Source organism: Chiroxiphia lanceolata, chromosome 3 (assembly GCF_009829145.1).
Source record: "Chiroxiphia lanceolata isolate bChiLan1 chromosome 3, bChiLan1.pri, whole genome shotgun sequence".
Lineage (NCBI taxonomy): Eukaryota > Metazoa > Chordata > Aves > Passeriformes > Pipridae > Chiroxiphia > Chiroxiphia lanceolata.
In genome coordinates, this window is record NC_045639.1 from 39,940,448 (window position 1) to 39,957,067 (window position 16,620).

The 16,620-nt window shown below is 39.4% G+C and overlaps 1 protein-coding gene across 3 annotated transcripts; it reads left to right on the forward strand.

The window, feature by feature from the left end:
* The first annotated feature begins 505 nt into the window (after positions 1-505).
* On the forward strand, positions 506-16,022 carry GNG4 (G protein subunit gamma 4). 3 transcript variants are annotated; one of them, XM_032684470.1, is made up of 3 exons: positions 506-573; positions 8,174-8,279; positions 15,268-16,022. In XM_032684470.1, exons 1-3 carry the CDS (start codon positions 536-538, stop codon positions 15,394-15,396), a joined length of 273 nt encoding a protein of 90 aa, XP_032540361.1. In that variant the 5' UTR covers positions 506-535; the 3' UTR covers positions 15,397-16,022. The 3 variants fall into 3 exon arrangements, with proteins under 3 accessions (XP_032540361.1, XP_032540362.1, XP_032540363.1); XM_032684471.1 differs by lacking the exon at positions 506-573 and adding an exon at positions 1,570-1,646; XM_032684472.1 differs by lacking the exon at positions 506-573 and adding an exon at positions 1,762-1,962.
* The last annotated feature ends 598 nt before the right edge of the window (positions 16,023-16,620 follow it).

The following is a 16,620-nucleotide window of genomic DNA, read 5'->3' on the forward strand; positions in this document are numbered from 1 at the left end:
AAATTCTTTGTCTGGTAAACGGAATCTTTTGTTGAACATGAATGAAAGAGCAGCAGCATGAGCCAATGAGGTTTCCAATCAGTTTCTGGAACTCTAGTTAGGGGAAGCTTCTGAACTTAGTAATGTTTACCTTCTTCCTGCTGCATTTCCTTTTACCAAGCCACCACCCCAAGAGCCATTGACTCAGTCTCAAAAGAAGCTGCCCTTGCTCCAGGTCACCTTTGAAAATGGGGCTCTTCCCTGTTCTCTTTTGTATAGAAAACAAATGTGACTTGGAAATGCTTCTGCTCTCTTACGACAAAATGAGAAGAAGTGCTGATGGCCGGGTAGGAGAAAAGGGTGACCAGCATACACCCCTCCAGAAGGAACAGCACCTTACTGGGGAATAAAATAAATGAGACTGTGGTGATGGTGGTCCTGCCAACATGTTAATTATTTGGGATGACAATTTTTTCAGTTAAAAATGTTAATTGGCACTTTTAACTGCTGCTCACCTGTATGGGTTTTATATGGAAAAGTATGTAAATATTGATCTATGAAGCTGAAGTTTTCTGATGTACTAACCCCGCCAAGGTGAGTCTAAGTGCCCCTTTCCCACAGCAGTTCCTTTCCTCAGGGCAGCTTTTTCCTTCATCCTTCCTTTGTTCAGTGGGACAGGCAGTGTGGGCTCTCACCCCAAACCCCTGGGTCATGCAAGTTTTCCAGTTCGAGGTACAGTGCTGCAGGCTGGAGGTGGAGACTGGAAGGCAGCCCAGTGGGAAAAGGCCCTGGGGGTGATGGTCAACAGCTGGCTGAACATGAGCCAGTGTGTGCCTGGGTGACCAACAAGGCTGGTGCCATCCTGGCCTGTATCAGCAATAGTGTGGCCAGCAGGACCAGGGAAGTGATCGTCCTTCTGTACTCAGCACTGGTGAGGCTGCACCTGCAGTACTGTGTCTGGTTCTAGGCCTCTCAATTCAGGAAAGAAATTGAGGTGCTGGAGTGAGTCCAGAGTGGGGCAATGGAGCCGGTGAAGCGTGTGGAGCACAAGTCTGATGAGGAGCAGCTGAGGGAGCTGAGGTTGTTTAGCCTGGAGAAGGAGAGACTCGGGGCATACCTTATCACTTTCTACAACTATCTGAAAGGAGGTTGTAGCCACGTTGGGGTCAGCCTCTTCTCCCAGGCAACCAGTGACAGGATAAGAGGATGTAGTCTCAAGCTGCACCAGAGGAGGTTCAGGTTGGACAATAGGAGGAATTCCTTAACATAAAATGTAATTAAATATTGGAATGGATTGCCCTGGGAGATAGTGGCATCACTGTCCCTGGAAGTGTTTAAGGAAAGACTGGACATGTCATGGTCTAGTTGACGTGGTGGTGTTCAGTCATAGGTTGGACTCGATGGTCTCAGAGGTCTTTTCCAACCTAATTGATCTGTGATCCTGTTTGAGAAATACCTGGACGACCCTCTGATCCCTAAATTCTGCTGGAGGCGGGACAGGAGGAGGCTGCAGCAGTAAAGAAAGAGGTCGGAGAGGGGCGGAGCGGGAGGGCGGTGGCAGCCGGGGCCGCGGCCACCCCGCCCCGGGGGCCATGTGCCCGTGCTGCTGCCGGGCGCCGCCCCGGGCTGCTCGGAGCTTCCCGTGCTCCTGGCCGCCGCCCCGCACGGTGAGGGGGAGCCGCAGGCGCCGGGCGGGAGAAGGTGCCGGGTGGGGCGGGATCAGGGATTGGGGCGGGGGCGGTCCGGGGCTGCTGCGCGGGGGTTTCTCCCTCGCTGCTATCAGCGCTGGTGTCCTGGGAAACCCGCGGCTGTTCCGCCCGGCATCCCGGTGGTTCCGTGGGCTGCGGGTAAACAGCGCCCGGCGGTGGCCGCGCCAGTCGGAGTTTCCCGGGTACCCGCAGTAGTCGGCTCCGTGCTTTGGGCTCCGCTGTCGCTGCATCGGCGGGGGACGTCCTTCCGTGGAAAAGCTGCCCCCAAGTCCAGGTACCCCGCGGGCGGCAGGGGGGGTTCTCTGTTCTGTGTGCTCGTTCCTCCGCCGCCAGCTGCCTGGTGCGAAGGCGCAGGGGAAGCGGCCGCTTTTCCTGCAGACTGGCTCGCGCTGCCGGAGGAATAACACTTACTGCCCGTCGGCTGCTGGCGATAATTATTGATGTGCTGTGCTTGGAGCCGCTGCACAGCAGAGCCATTAGGGCTGCTCAGAGAGACAGAAAACTCGGAATAACAACTTGAAAAACACTGCAGGTGATGCAGTGCCGAGCTTCCCGGAGGCGCTCTTCCTACCTTGTGTGTTACAATTCAGTTTAATACATTTTAAGCAAGGTTTAAGTGGAATAATTAAATTTCCTCGTATATTTCTTAGAAGCTCACAACTGTCTTTAAAAAGTTAACCAAAGAGGTAAAACAGTAGACAGGAATCATCTTCCTGCCTCAGACTTTCTGGATCTCTGGTAGTTTGCTGGGCTGTATGTGCACGTAACCTTATATGATAAATAATATTGGATGAAAAGATTGTCCTTGTGAAATGTCACATTAGTTCAACCATTGTTTTCTTTGATTTTTTAAATGCCGAGAAGCAAGATGATATTTTTGAATAAAAATTTGGGCGTAGTGGCAAGAATTTTTGGAACTTGACAGGTGGACTGAATATAGTACCGAATATGTTGGATAAGAACTGAGCTGTTGGAGTTTGGCTGGTTTGCAGTGACATGATTAGCAGTTATATATTTTCAAAGTCACCGTGTTTATGGTATGAAAATTACATTCTTTCCTTATCGTGAACAATAGTCTTGCCTTTAATCTACTCATTTCTGCTCGTACTACTAAGTCTCTCCTTAGTAGATGGAATGAAAAGCTGTAGTAATTTTCTAGTATTTCTTTGTGCAGCCATGAGATAGAGAAAGTAAAAGGATTCCTTACCCGCCCTCTCTGTTTACAGAGCTACATCAGTTGTGGTGAATCTTGGAGTAAGAACTGAGACGGCAGAGGAAGTTATTCCTCTCCTCTTTGTGACCTGCAGATAAAGGGGAAAATTACCCATGCTGTATGGACAGTGATGCTAGCACAAATAACTAGTGCTCTTAGTGCAGGGGTAGTTGTTAGGTTTCTCTTGCCTAAACAGCAACTGTAAAACTCTTCTATATTTTTCTTTTCTTTTTTCTTTTTTTTTTTTTTAATTTCTTTGGTATGCCAGTTTTTTATCAAACAGCTGTGAGTGTCTAAATTTTGCTGTTTGTGTTCTTGCAAGTGGATAATGAAATGTGAGGATCTTCCACAATTTAGTATGTGATTTGCAGGTCAGTGTCCAGAGATGATTCATGCTAATGTCCTGCTAATGGGACTTTGTTGCATGATTGGATTTTCTGTTGTGCTATATGTCCAAGAAGTGCAGAGCTTATGTGGAAGGTGTTCTACATAGTTGTCAACTCCAGATTTTCTAATTTAGTAATTTCAGGTTCATCACTTTAGATTGGTGAAAGAAATTTGGTTTAGGGCTTTTTAGATTGAATTCTTCAGGTCACTCTTCTGGTATTGCATTTTAAGGTTGTACTTGGAACTAGAGGGGAAGAAATTGCCATGCAGCTTTTCATTCCTGTTGCTTGTTGAAATCCATACCAAAAAACTTGAAAATTATATTTTGTTTCTCTGTTACTCAAATTTTCAAACTTCTCCTGCATTTTACTAACAAGTATTTATGATGTTTAGTAAATGTTAGTTGCGCTCCTTACCCTGGTGCAGGGTCAAGCTATACCTGCAAATATTTGTGCAGCTTCCTGGGTTGTCATAAGATAAGTTTGCCTTTGAAGTGCTGTTGGGTACAATCTAATCAATTGTAGAAACAAATAAAGAAAAGTTGCTCTTCACAAGGCAATTTTGAGGAGCCCTGGAGGTGATGAACTTCAGCACACATGCATTAACTGCACCCAGAAAAAGGATGAAGTTCAAGTGACCTAAAAAGCCACAAAACCTCAGAATATTCATCTGGCTGGGAGGCTGTCAACACAAAGCTTTCAGGAGTGATGCTTTAGGAAACGGTTGTCTAGTATGATGTGCCAGTCAGCAGAAACTACTTGGCTGAAAAAGGCTGTGTAGCTGCTGTCACTATTCTTTGGTAGTGTGATCGGTGTTCCCCTAATAGAAAAGAATCAATAGAGGCTAGGTTAATGAATTCCATATGCTGCACAAAAATAGGCTGGATAAGGGAGCTCCTATGTAATCTAGGTCCACTGGTGTGCATCAGTGACACATAGACTGCGTGTAGTCTGATCATTAACATAGTTACTGTAACTACGGTGATTTTCCGGACCTCTGTATGTCTGTATCGATCTAACTTAATGGGGGGCTGCTGGAAACACAGCCAGGAATGAACACTAGCAAACCCAGCTGAGTAATTTCTGGTTCAAGGGAGTTAAGATAATTTTAAAATAGGGAGAAGTTATTCCTTTTGAGTATCACCAGCAGGGCAAGGGAGGTGATTCTGCCCCTCTACTCCACTCTGTTGATACCCCACCTGCAGTGCTGCAGCTCTCAGCTGCTATTCCACCAGCTCTCGGGTCCGTAGCACAGGATGGACATCAACCTGTCAGAGTGAGTGCAGTGGAGGACCACACACATATCAAGGGGCTGGAGTACCTCTCCTATGAGGAACGTCTGAAAGAGTTGGAATTGTTCAGCCTGGAGAAGCAAACTCTCCAGGGAGACCTTATTGCATGGAGCCTTTCAGTAATTGAAAGGGGCTTGTAAGAAAGATGGGACAGACTTTTTAGCAGGGCTTGTTGCGATAGGGCAAAGGGTAATGATTTTAAACTAAAAGAGGGTTGATATAGACTAGATATATGGGAAAAAAATTGTTTCGTGTGTGGTGAAGCACTGTAACAGGTTGCCCAGAGAGGTGGTGGATGCCCCATCCCTGGAAACATTCAAGATGTGGTTGGATGCCCTGAGCAACTTGTTGTAGTAGAAGTTGCTACTGCTCATTGCAGGGGCCTTGGACTAGATGACCTTTAAAGGTGCCTTCCAACACAAACCATTCTGTGATCCTGCAGACTGCCCCTCAGGTACAATATAAAGCTAGATGTGCCTTCCTGTGGGACTAAAGGCCTTGAGAATACTTGAACTGTTTCTGAGGAGATGTCTTAAGAGAAAGATTAAGAACTGTTTGTCAGGCTGCAGCCTCAGAGGAAGCACTTCAGAGGAAACAGGTCCTGCAAGAGGGTGTTTTAAGGAGGAGGCTTCCTCACATTCCAGGGGATGGGTGTGTAACAGATTTTCTTGTTATTGAAATTTCTTTTCTCTCTGGAGCTTTATTTCTAAGTAAGAATTTTATTTCATTAAAGAGTATTAAGCTTAAGGTTATTAAAGAATATCATAGATCCTAATGAGAACAGAATCAGATGTCATCCAAAGCTTTGTCTGCAAAAATGACCTTTAGCACAGCCTGATTTGTTATTAAAATGTCTTTCTCCCTAGAGCTTTATTTCTAAGCAAATATTTTATTTCATTAAAGAATGTTAAGCTTCAGGTTATTAAAAAATATCATAGGTGCTAAGAAGAGCAGAACCAGGTGTCATCCAAAGTTTTGTCTGCAAAAAAGACACATCATATGTAACTGATGCACAGATATGTACTGTATTTGCAGAGAGTTAGAGAAAGTAGAGGTATATGTAGCTTGGTAGGTGAAATGTGAAACAGAGGATATCACTCTTAAAAAAAGTTCTTGAACCAGAGCAGTGTGTATGAAAAGCAGAGATTAAATGGATGTGAAGCTCTTCCAGAAATATGGTAGTTAAATATTTAAGCATGATTTGAATGAATGAACTGCCAGAAAAGCTTGGGAGATCTGGAATTCTCTGGACTGTTCAAGCAGTTTCAGTTGCTTAATTCAGTTTAATTTACATCTCTTATTCAATATTAAATTTCCAATTTGCCTCTGGACTTGGGCTGCGGCAAGTGTAGAAAGGGCCGTGTTGATTGATTTAGCTTTGACTTTTTTTGGCTTTATGATCATTAGAGTTTAGCTGTGGAGATGATAACAAAATTTAAATGATTCATACTTGTGGGAGTATCATTTTGTAAACAAAGCTAAATGTGTTTATTCTCATTTTTATGGCTAGGTCAATGCTTAAAAGGTAGGGAGTTGTCAAACAAAAAGTCCAGAGATGAGCTGTAATTCAGAGCCTCCTCCTCTTGTGAATGTCTCATATCCTTTCTGCTGTTTGACTTTCCACTGCAAGTCAAAACACATCTGAAAATTGATTGGAGGCTGTTGGTTGGTTGTGGGTTTTTGTACTGTACATGGCATTTTATGCAAAGCCAGTTCCTCCACATGTATTCAATCCTGTGCCTTATGAAGAATATGAGTTAAAAGATTGTAAACAAAGTCAAAAAAATAAGAAGCTGCTGTGTTCTGACATGGTTTTATTTCATCGGAGCATACAAGGGGGAAACTTGTGTTCCATTCAAATGACGCACAAAAAACCCCCAAAAACCTGTTCTTTGTCTTGGCAAATGTTAAAGCTCTTGTTTACTTAGCACAATTAATGTATTTTAAGGTGTCTTTTCCCCTGCCTAGACTTACACTAGACTTGAAAGAATAAGATTCTTTTGTTTCTTCAAATGAGTGTTGAGTATGGCTCACCAATGCATTTGTATTCCACTATCCTGTTTTACAGCACAGGTTACTGATTTTTAGAAAGGAGAAGAAACAGATGTTTTTTACCTTGGAGCATGTATTTTGTGAAATCAAAGCAGTTGAAAAGTTATTCCTTCATTCTTTTTGTGCTCTAGATTATGTACTTCTATTGAGTCTAACAGGGTTAAGACGTATATACAATTTTTTTTACAAGAGCATTTCCTGTGTCCTACTTAATTTCCTGTTTGTATCTTATCCCCCAGTGTCTGGATCAGGTAAGCTATCAAGGTTAAAGAAGGGAAATTTGTATGGTTCTAGGTGTTTGCTTCTTATCCAGAAATAAGCTGGAAGTATTCATTTTGAAAGAGTTGAGCCAAAAACTCTTCTGGCAGCAATACAAAATGAATGCTTTTGTGTGTTTTTCTCCCATGTCCCATCTGCCTCTCACACCCCGTGTCCTTTGCATTGCCAAACTTTGTATTGGTTTCTGACACTTGGTGCTTGACTAATCTTGCTTCAGGTGGCACTTGTGGTGAAGACCACAGGGGAGTGTTTTGGCTGATTGAAACCTCAGCACCTCATCTTACTGGATAGTATGACTAGCCTAGAACCTGTCTAGGTCGTCTGTGATCCTATCATCTTTCCATGCGGCTTTAGTCTAACTTCCAATGGCTTTGAAAGAGGAACTGTTACTTGTGCTGGACCAGTGCTACGTAGTGGTGTCAGCACAAGGTGGTTTAACATACAGACCACCTTGGCATATATATTGTAAGTTATTCAAGGTCTGAATGTGGTCATGTTGACTAATCTGGTAACAGAGCTGAGGACTGTGTGATAAAGAGTTGATTTAATCCCTCAGGGAGTAGCAATGCAAGAAAACCAAACACTGTCATACCTTAATTAGATGTCCCTTCCCAAGAGCTGCAGATCTCTTAAAAAATAATGCATTCCTATCCTGCACAGTGTACTGTACCAGGTTTTAATCATCTTTAAATTTGCTAGGCATGTCTAAGCAAAAAGTTGGAAACCACTGCATTATTTTTCTTAATCTGTTACTTAATTTCTAAATCCCTTATATTGATAGTCAGAATTTTGACTCGTTCTCTATCTTAAAATTTCTCTTTGATGCTCAGTGAGAGCGGTGTGACATTCATTTCCACTGTGCATATTTCTGAACTTGTTTTGATGTTACAAGGTGTAACTGGGGCATGGAGCCAAACTGTGCAATGGCTGCAAGGTCTGTTTGTGAACAGCTGTTCTGAGTTGGCAGTCTAAACCAGGGCACCCATTTCTACACTGAAGTAATGGTCCTGTGCTCTGTGTTTGTATGTTGTTTGCAGGATTCAGTTTGAGTACTGATGATGGAGAGTGCAAATATGTAATGCAATAAGGTGCTGTTGAGCAAGAGGACAGAAATAAATGGTGTCTGGTCTGTATTTGTGACCTACAGCCTGGCAGTGTTGATGTGGTGGGTGAGGGTTGATTAAGGTTCAGAGAACTGTCTTCTCAGTGATTGCTGTATTTGCTACCTGTACTTTTAAATGTTTTCAACTTTGTCTCTTCTAGGAAAAACAAAATGAAGGAACTAGTATCAAACAGTACAACCAATATATCTCAAGCCAGGAAAGCTGTGGAGCAATTAAAAATGGAAGCATACATGGATAGAATGAAGGTAAACTTAGACTTATTGTTGATATTTTGAATTCACTGACTAGCTTGTGTTACAGTGTCTCTTTAATATTGTAGAAACACTCAACCAGCTGAAATCAAAAATTCTTGTTGAACTATAAATCAATATTCAGTACTGTAAATGAGTCACTAACTCCTACTAACTACTGCAAATAACTAACTACTAACTACTCCTGCTAACTACTGTAAATGAGCCACTAACTGGTGGGTTCTAATGAAGGGATTTCCAAAGCCTGGCTTAAAGTTTGCTCCTGTGTGAGCGTCTTTTACATCTGTCAAAAGTTGTACTTTGTGAAATACTTAAAATCATCTGGCAGATGTAGGGGTGCTCTTCCTTGTCACCTGTAGCAGCTCAGGTTTCTCAGTTTTTCTCCCTTAAGACCTGGAATAAGTCTTTAAGATATTGCAATACTTTTGAACAGCGATGAGACAAGATGAATTGCTTCGATTTGTTTTGTTTTAGCGCAGATGTCATTGCACAAAAAATTTGTATGATTGCAGTGTGCAGTTATGATTTTTCACACTTGATAACTTGTTGTGTGTGAAGGTTTCATTTTATCACACCTCTAAATATGTGTGGATTAAATATTTTTACTAAAGGCACTATTAAACAGAGATTCTCAACATTTTTAACCAGCACAGTCTGTGGATTATTCTTGCCTCTCATTGTGCCTTCCACTAGGCTAAAATTTTATGAATAAATCAAGCACCTAAAACCTAATAATGTCATAGAAAGTTTTAAGAAAACAATGCTCATTTCTTTTGCTATTTGCCTCTGAAAATAGAGAATAATTATTTGCATTAAAAAATCCAGTCTCTCCAAGTAGGAACAGTTTCTAGTCTGACAATCTCTGAAAAGGAATACATTTAAATTATCCGATTTTCTGCAAACAACTGTACCTGAGTTGTTACAAATTTTAACTGTTTGTAACTGAGATTACTAACTCGATAAGACAGTTAAGAAATGTTGTACAGTAAAATTATCATATAGTCTTAACTCAGTCTGTTTGTCCATCTGTCCTGTGTGCTGAAATTTTGCATGTAGTGTGAGCATGGGGACAAGAGCATATAATTATGATTTTTAAAATAGTATCAGATCACAAACTCACTAATTGGAAACGTAGTGTTTCTAATTCAGAAATATTATTACAGCCACATGAGTGGTCAATCTTGGTTATATGAAAATAGAAATTTCAGTCTCTCCATTTTGTGGCAGTTTTTAGCAATGTCTTGTAAGATCACTGAATTTGTAAAAGTGTAGCGTCTATCTTGTACCTTACAAATTCATTCCATAATCTGTTGACAGGGACAGGTGTTTCTATTTTCTGGGGTAAGGGAAGTTCTATCTTTTCAGTATTCAATGCAGTTAAACCGTCCCCTTACTCAGGTCATATTGCAGCTGCATGAACAGAAGTGACTAGAAGGAATGGGTGTGCAGGAGTGGCAGAGGAAAGGGTTGGAAAAATATGACCCAGTTTATTGGAATTTGAAATTGTTGATTTAAGACAATCATAGATTGTCTTAAACTTGCTTCTGTATATTCAGTGGTAACTGTCACTAACCACATCATTAGCTCAGTTATGCAGATAGGTTCATTAGTTAGATATATAACATTCTTAATTACATATGCAAGAAAGACATAGGTTATTTTTACAGTCAGCTTAATTAAAAAGAACACAGTTATTAGCAAGTGTGGCAGACCTAAATAACAAGATAGCTTGAAAGTGCAATGACTTCACCTTTCAAGACAGCTTGGGACCAAAAACGTACCACAGAAAATCTGACATGTTTCAGAATTCTGAGGGTTCCTATACTAACATAAACTGAATATAACCTTTCAAAATGTCTTGATTTCTAGAATTTTTTTGAACAAGCATATGAAGGATTGTGAGAAGAGGTTGATAGGATTTTTATTTTTTCAAGGTCTTTGTTTTGCTTTTTAACTTTGAATCAGCTAAGTGTGTGTTTCAGCATAGCCAGATTTTACCAAGAGACTTTCCAGTGGTTTCAACAGGAGATTTTGAGTTCTCAGATCATCACTGTAAAGGGCAGAGAAATGAATTTCCTTCCTTTTTTCTGGCATTTTGCATCTGATTAAACTAGTTAGACATTTAACAAAAGATCACTGCTTTCCAAATAATTTAAGTAAATACAGTTTTCAAATAGCTGTAGCCAAAGAGTTATTCCCATAATAGGCAAGACCACATCGGGAACATTAAAAAGGTGCCTGCATTATTGGCCAGGGAAATCAGAAGTTTTAGCTCATTTGTCTACTACAGAGGCACTTTGTTTTCCATGGACAGTAGCTGCTGTAAGCAGCAAGAGTTGGGTCTGCTCAATTAAAATCTTGTAGTTAAAAGTATAATGATAGTTGCACATTCCCCGCTGTGCTCTGGATTTTTCAACTGATTTAAAAATCAAGTCCTTTAGCCAGTCAGAACAGCAAGCTGTGTTCTGAGCAAGCTGTGTTCTGAGGTTCCACAAAGACAACTCGCTGTTAAGGTGTGAAAGAAAAAGGACAACTTAAAAGCGGAGGATAAAGTTATTGGTGTATTGATTGGTAGTTGGAAGGAGTATTACTGTGGTTCTTTTTGTAAACTGTAGGAATCCCAGAAGGATTGTAAATTGAACCTACCTTACCTGCCAAAAGAACAGCTAGAGTTATAATGGAGAAGTAAGTACAAAGCAGGAAATGCATATTCCAAGCTAGGAAACATCAAGTGAAATCAGATGAAGTGGCCTCATGACTAGTAGAAGAATGTGTCTTCTAAAGATCTAGCAGTAAAGTTGAGAAAGCAAAGGTAATCTTGATGTTCATCAGAGTTGTCCTCAGAATAAAGCACTATTTATTCTTCTCTTTGCAAGCAGAAAAGCAAGAAAGAGTGCTCTGACATTTAAGAAACTTGGTATATCAATTATTACTCCATTTTCTTTTTCCTTAGAAGACAGGAAGTATTCCTAACTGGTCCTGAATAGTATTGGGAGATAAACGGTGGAATTGCCAATAAATGTGTGTGAATCTCTTTGTTTTAGATGTAAAGGATAAGCAGAGTGGGTGTCATAGTAAGGATGGCAATTAGTCACAATCCATGACAAGACAGATGACATAGTAATTGCAGCATTTTGCCCTGTCATTGAAGCTTATAATTATTAGTACAGCTAACAGGATTATGTTCTAACTTTGGCTTTCTTATCACCTCTGTTATTCTGAAATATAATCGTCAAATTTCACAGTCCTCCTGAGACTAATTCTTTAAAGCATCAGGGTTGAATATTTTGTTGGATTTTTTTGTTTCCTTTTGGTAGTTTGACAACAAGATGTATTTTTCACTGGAGAGGCTAAAAGTAATTGTATAAAGTGTTAGATCAGTGTGATCCCTATATACTCAATCCCTTCTATCCATACACTTTAAAAGAATTCATCAATCAAACTGGAGTCTGATTTTTTTTTCTTTAGCTACTTCTGCAATATGTGTAAATTACTTTGAATCTGCAGACCAAGCTGTATTGCGTAGGAGAGATGACATGATAAATGTGTTAGTTTCATTTGAATATTCAAGTTACATGCGTTTATTTTAATTCTTAATAAAAGCTATTCTGATGAAACTGTTCAGCAGCATTCAGCTACAAATAACCCTAAAGATGAGTAAAAGCTCTGAGGGAGCAGCCTCCATTTAACTCCTTCCATGACACAAATAGGCTGATCAGCACATTATTTTGTACACTAGCAGGGTGTAGCCCTGGCCATGAGGCATCTCTGGCTGCTGACGTGTGCTAAAGCAGCGTCTCTGCTGGAGCCTTAATGCCACTCTCAATGCAGGGGCCTTCCGCCACTGTTGTTCCGAATAATGACACCGAGCAGAAAACTTGCTGGAGGCAACGTTGTATTTTGCTCTTTTTTTGGCCACGGTTCTGACTTTGCCAACACTGCTCACAGCCGCAGGAACTCGTGTTTTCATTGCTCCTGGATTGAGATCAGCTAATTTAACTCCCTGTAGTGAGTGGTCATTATTCCGCTGTGCAAGCCTAAGTGACTCCACTTTTAGTGAAGACATGGCCGTAATTCACTTTTATAACTGCTGTAATCCCAGTGGGAGGATATCTCCTCCCCAAACTTTCTGTTTGCTTAAAGGATGAAAATATATGGCCTCGTACAGGTTTAGTTTGTGACAATTTGCTGAAATGTGATGGTGTTCCTCAGTTCCTTGTTGCAGGTTTGTTTTTTTACTAAACTGTACTATGGTTTGTTTAAAAGCAAACTAAATTGGGATTTAAACACTCTGACATTGAAGAAAGTGTTGCTCTGCTTTATGGCATTGCTACCAGCATTAGAGGACAAGTTAGACACAAAAATGTACGGTGAGCTTTTGCTAGTGAAAATCATTGTTACATGATATCAAAGCACAGTAAAATGCAGAGAAACAAGAAATTATATTACTGGGCTTATCCCTTCTAAGAATGATGATTGAAATTGTACTTCTATTCCATTGAAAGAAAAGCAGTATACTTGGGCTGATGTTGCTTATCCGTGCATGGAACAAACAAGATCATTGTGGGAAAGTTGGTCTGTTGAAGTCCAGAGTTAGTTCTCTGCTTCTGTAGGCTCAGTTTGCTTAAAAAGACTGTTGGTTTCATGAATAAAATAATTTACTCATTAGCTTAATTGAAGGCAAAATGTGCTGGGCATCTTTAATAAACCCTGTCTGTGGGACCCAGAGAATCAGACTAGCTCTCCATGAGGTTTTATGGCACTAATATTTATTATGACATTGCAGTGAAGATGTCATTGAGCTTTTTGTGGGCACCTGTGGCGCTGAGTTTGATTTGCTCAGTTCGAATGTAAGAGTTCAGGACCAGCTAATTAATTAGAGCATAGATCTCTCTTAATTTGAGACAAGCTTAGATAAACTTGAAGGACAATAGAAAAGTGAAAAACTGAATATTAAATAATTATGAATGTACTGATGGTTATCATTACTTGCAAATACTTCTCCAAAATGCTGTGGTGATACATTCCTCCTAACATTACTGGAAATGTGCTAAACTCCTCTTCAGTGGATAAATTCTATGCTAGTTTATATTTTGCTGAGGTACAGCATACATAGCAAAGAAAAATATGTTTCTGTCATTTGATCTTTTGGGGGCTTGATAGGAATTTCATACTCTGTCTACACTGTGCCTTTCTTTGAATAATCTTTTTAAAAATTCACAAGTAAATTTAAATTAAACTTGGAAATATGATAGGATTCCTAAGTTTTCTGTTGATTACAGATCTATTTCTCTGTTCTAGACAGTGCCCTCGTACCCTAAGCCTCATTCTTTTGTCATTGCTTAGCAAGTAGCTAATTGACGTATGTCTGAAAGTGATTACAATCCTTTGTACTTTGTAATTTTCCACACATAAGTGTTTTACCTGCTTCTTTCTTGAGAAGAATTTGTCCTTCTGAATATCTCTTCTGATTTGCTCAGTTTAGTGCTTCGTTTTCTGTTTTGTGTGTGCCCAGCAGTTTGTTGTTTATATGTAGTGTCTCTGCCCACCCTTTTGACTTACAGGACAACTCAAAGACAAACTAATTTTAAATAACTTAAACACCCTTGCCTCTTCCACTAGGAGGATAGTCTATACTGGGATGCCAAAACACAGGTACTTTGTGGGTTTAAACATTCTACAAAGATATGTTTTAGTGGATATTTAAGAAGTTAAAAGTCTGTTATTTTCTTCCAGGAGTTAATTTAAATTTTATGTGAATTCGGATTCAATACCTGTTGACTTCATAGGTCTCATCTGAAGCCTACTACTGGCCGGACTCATGTCAAAGCAAGTAGGGTGTGGGGAAGCTTAAAGCTAACATTGATGACACATCTGCTTGAAAAATACTAGAAATCTAATTTGTTTTTCCTCTTCGCTATAATTAAGCAAACATGCTGACCTCAGTGTTTGACTCAGGAGAAGCTGTCATGTTGCTCAGAGAAAAGACTTTTCTGTAAAGACTTCAGATTTCATTTTCTCAGACTATTGAAAACACATTAATTCACCAAAGCAAAGAGATACAGATAGCTGTGAATATCTTGCTGACCAAGCAGAACAAAAATATTTTGTGTATGCATTCTAAATACTTGAAAAAATAAATGAATCACAGTGGCTTAATGTCACAGATATTCATATGGCACAAAGCTGCAAAGGTTACAAAGTTTAATATTTAATTTTTTCACTTAATAAAAAATATCTTTTAGGCCAACACACTGCTGCATTTTTGTATGACTTTTCAGTAAGCATAAACCAGTACCTTGAATTTGGAGACTTGAGAATTGTTTATTTTTAGAAATATAAAAATATTAAGGTAATGCTCAAGTTTTAATGCATGCTATGAATAAAATTACTTACTAAGCAGAAGATAATTGGTCTTCCTTCATCGAAAAGAACAGTATTTAGTGTAAATGACAGCTATGACCCACTATGTTCAAGTTGTGTTCCTGATTTATTATTTCTTTTTAATCCCATGGTTATGTGCCTAAAGAACTTTTTGTTTGTTTTGCATCCAGAGGAGCAAAGGGTAGAAAGTGTTTATGGAGAACCCTACAACGAATGACTGGGAATAAGAGCTGAAGCAGGTGCCTCTAACAGAAACAGACACTTCAAGGAAAATCCATATTGTTTATGGATGGTTAGCATATACATGTTTTAATGAGTATGTGCTTCTGACCTCCTTCTGATGGAGAGGAACAGCTGAACATGAATCATATCAATTGATACCATTTTATGTCACTATGTTAGATAAAATTTATGTAAGGATTACTAGGCCTAGTAAGAGCAAATGGAGAGTTGTGGTCTCTAAGAACTTACAGGATAAAGCAATCTAGTCTCTGTTTTATGATAGCTCCCATTATATTTGTTTTTATGAAAAATATTTATGCAATGCAGATTGGTTCAGAATTACGTGTTACAGTAGTTCTCTCTTCTCTTCTATTAGGTGTCCAAGGCTGCAGCAGATTTATTGGCATATTGTGATGCGCACATTGGAGAAGATCCCCTTATTATTCCTGTGCCTGCATCTGAAAATCCCTTTAGGGAGAAGAAACTCTTTTGTACTATCCTTTGAGTCTGTTTTCAATTAAAAATGTCTCCTGCTAAAATTTGGTATCAGTGTTGCATGCTTGTAGCATTTTTTTCTTCAGATATCTATACTTACCTTATAACTATAATATTTTTCAAAGGTAGTGCATTTTCTGCTAAAAAAAAATTAAAATTAAAAAAAATCCTAAAAAACTCAAGGTGATACTTATTTTTGAGAACAATGTACAAGTTTAATTTCAGTTCTTCATAAATATTCTTTTGGTCTTAATGAAAGTATCAAGTACAGTATCAAATTGTAGAAATCTTTGCCAGTCATAGATTTTTCTGATACCTAAATGAGTCATACCACTTCTCGAAGCTATATTTAACATTCTTATTTTCCTTGGAAGGTGAATTTAATTCACTTGTCTTTACAAATTTCTGTCTAAAGAGAGTAGTGTGACCTCTGCCTCAAGTAGCACTATTTAGGAAAAGATCCCAGTAATTTACAGTGTGTGGAATGATTAATCTTACACAGTAAGTGGTGTTTTCTGAAGACTGTAAGAAACTTGACTACAAAAAGAATCTTAGTAAAGCAACATTGTAACTACAAGCAGAATGAAGATGTATAGTTACACACCAGGATTGAATCAATAAAACTGTAGAAAAACACATCTGCTTGTATCTTATTTTGAATTATAATGATTTAAATTATTTTAGAAAGTAAACTGAACTGTAATATAACTGTTCCTGAGGGTCTTATTGGAGGGTGTAAAACTGCCCTGAACAACATAGGGAGGGGGATTATATTTTCTGAGCAGCTCTCTACATGCTTTTGCCCACGAGAGTAAGACTTTATGGGGATGGAGAGTAATGGTAAATGAATTTTGTTCTAGAATATGCAGCAAGACCACTGTGCCATTGACAGCCACTATGTTGGTATATTTTGTAGCTGCAGATTAGTTCAGTTTTCAGCAAGTAATTTATAGAGGTTCAGGGAGATTTTTTTGTTTTGACTTTGTTGAAAGTGCAGTGAGGGGAAAAGATTGAGGTGTGGAATATGATTGCCTTCTTCAGTAAGTAAAATTAAGCTCACACAAGGCATCTGATGGAAGCAACTGTTACATTACAGATGGGGTTTTTTTATTCTTCTTGAATAATAATTGAAAGCTCCTCTCTGATCTGATGTATTAGGACAGTTCACTCATTGCAGTACTTCTTATTTACAATGTGTCTTCTGCCTTATATCTGGGGCTGACTGACAATTTTG

Bases quoted from the DNA above. Each gene is read 5' to 3' on its own strand.
- GNG4 (XM_032684470.1), top strand. From the start codon at position 536: ATGAAGCTGAAGTTTTCTGATGTACTAACCCCGCCAAG. The intron at 574-8,173 runs GTGAGTCTAAGT...TGTCTCTTCTAG, and splicing joins GATGTACTAACCCCGCCAAG to GAAAAACAAAATGAAGGAAC. The intron at 8,280-15,267 runs GTAAACTTAGAC...CTCTTCTATTAG, and splicing joins CATACATGGATAGAATGAAG to GTGTCCAAGGCTGCAGCAGA.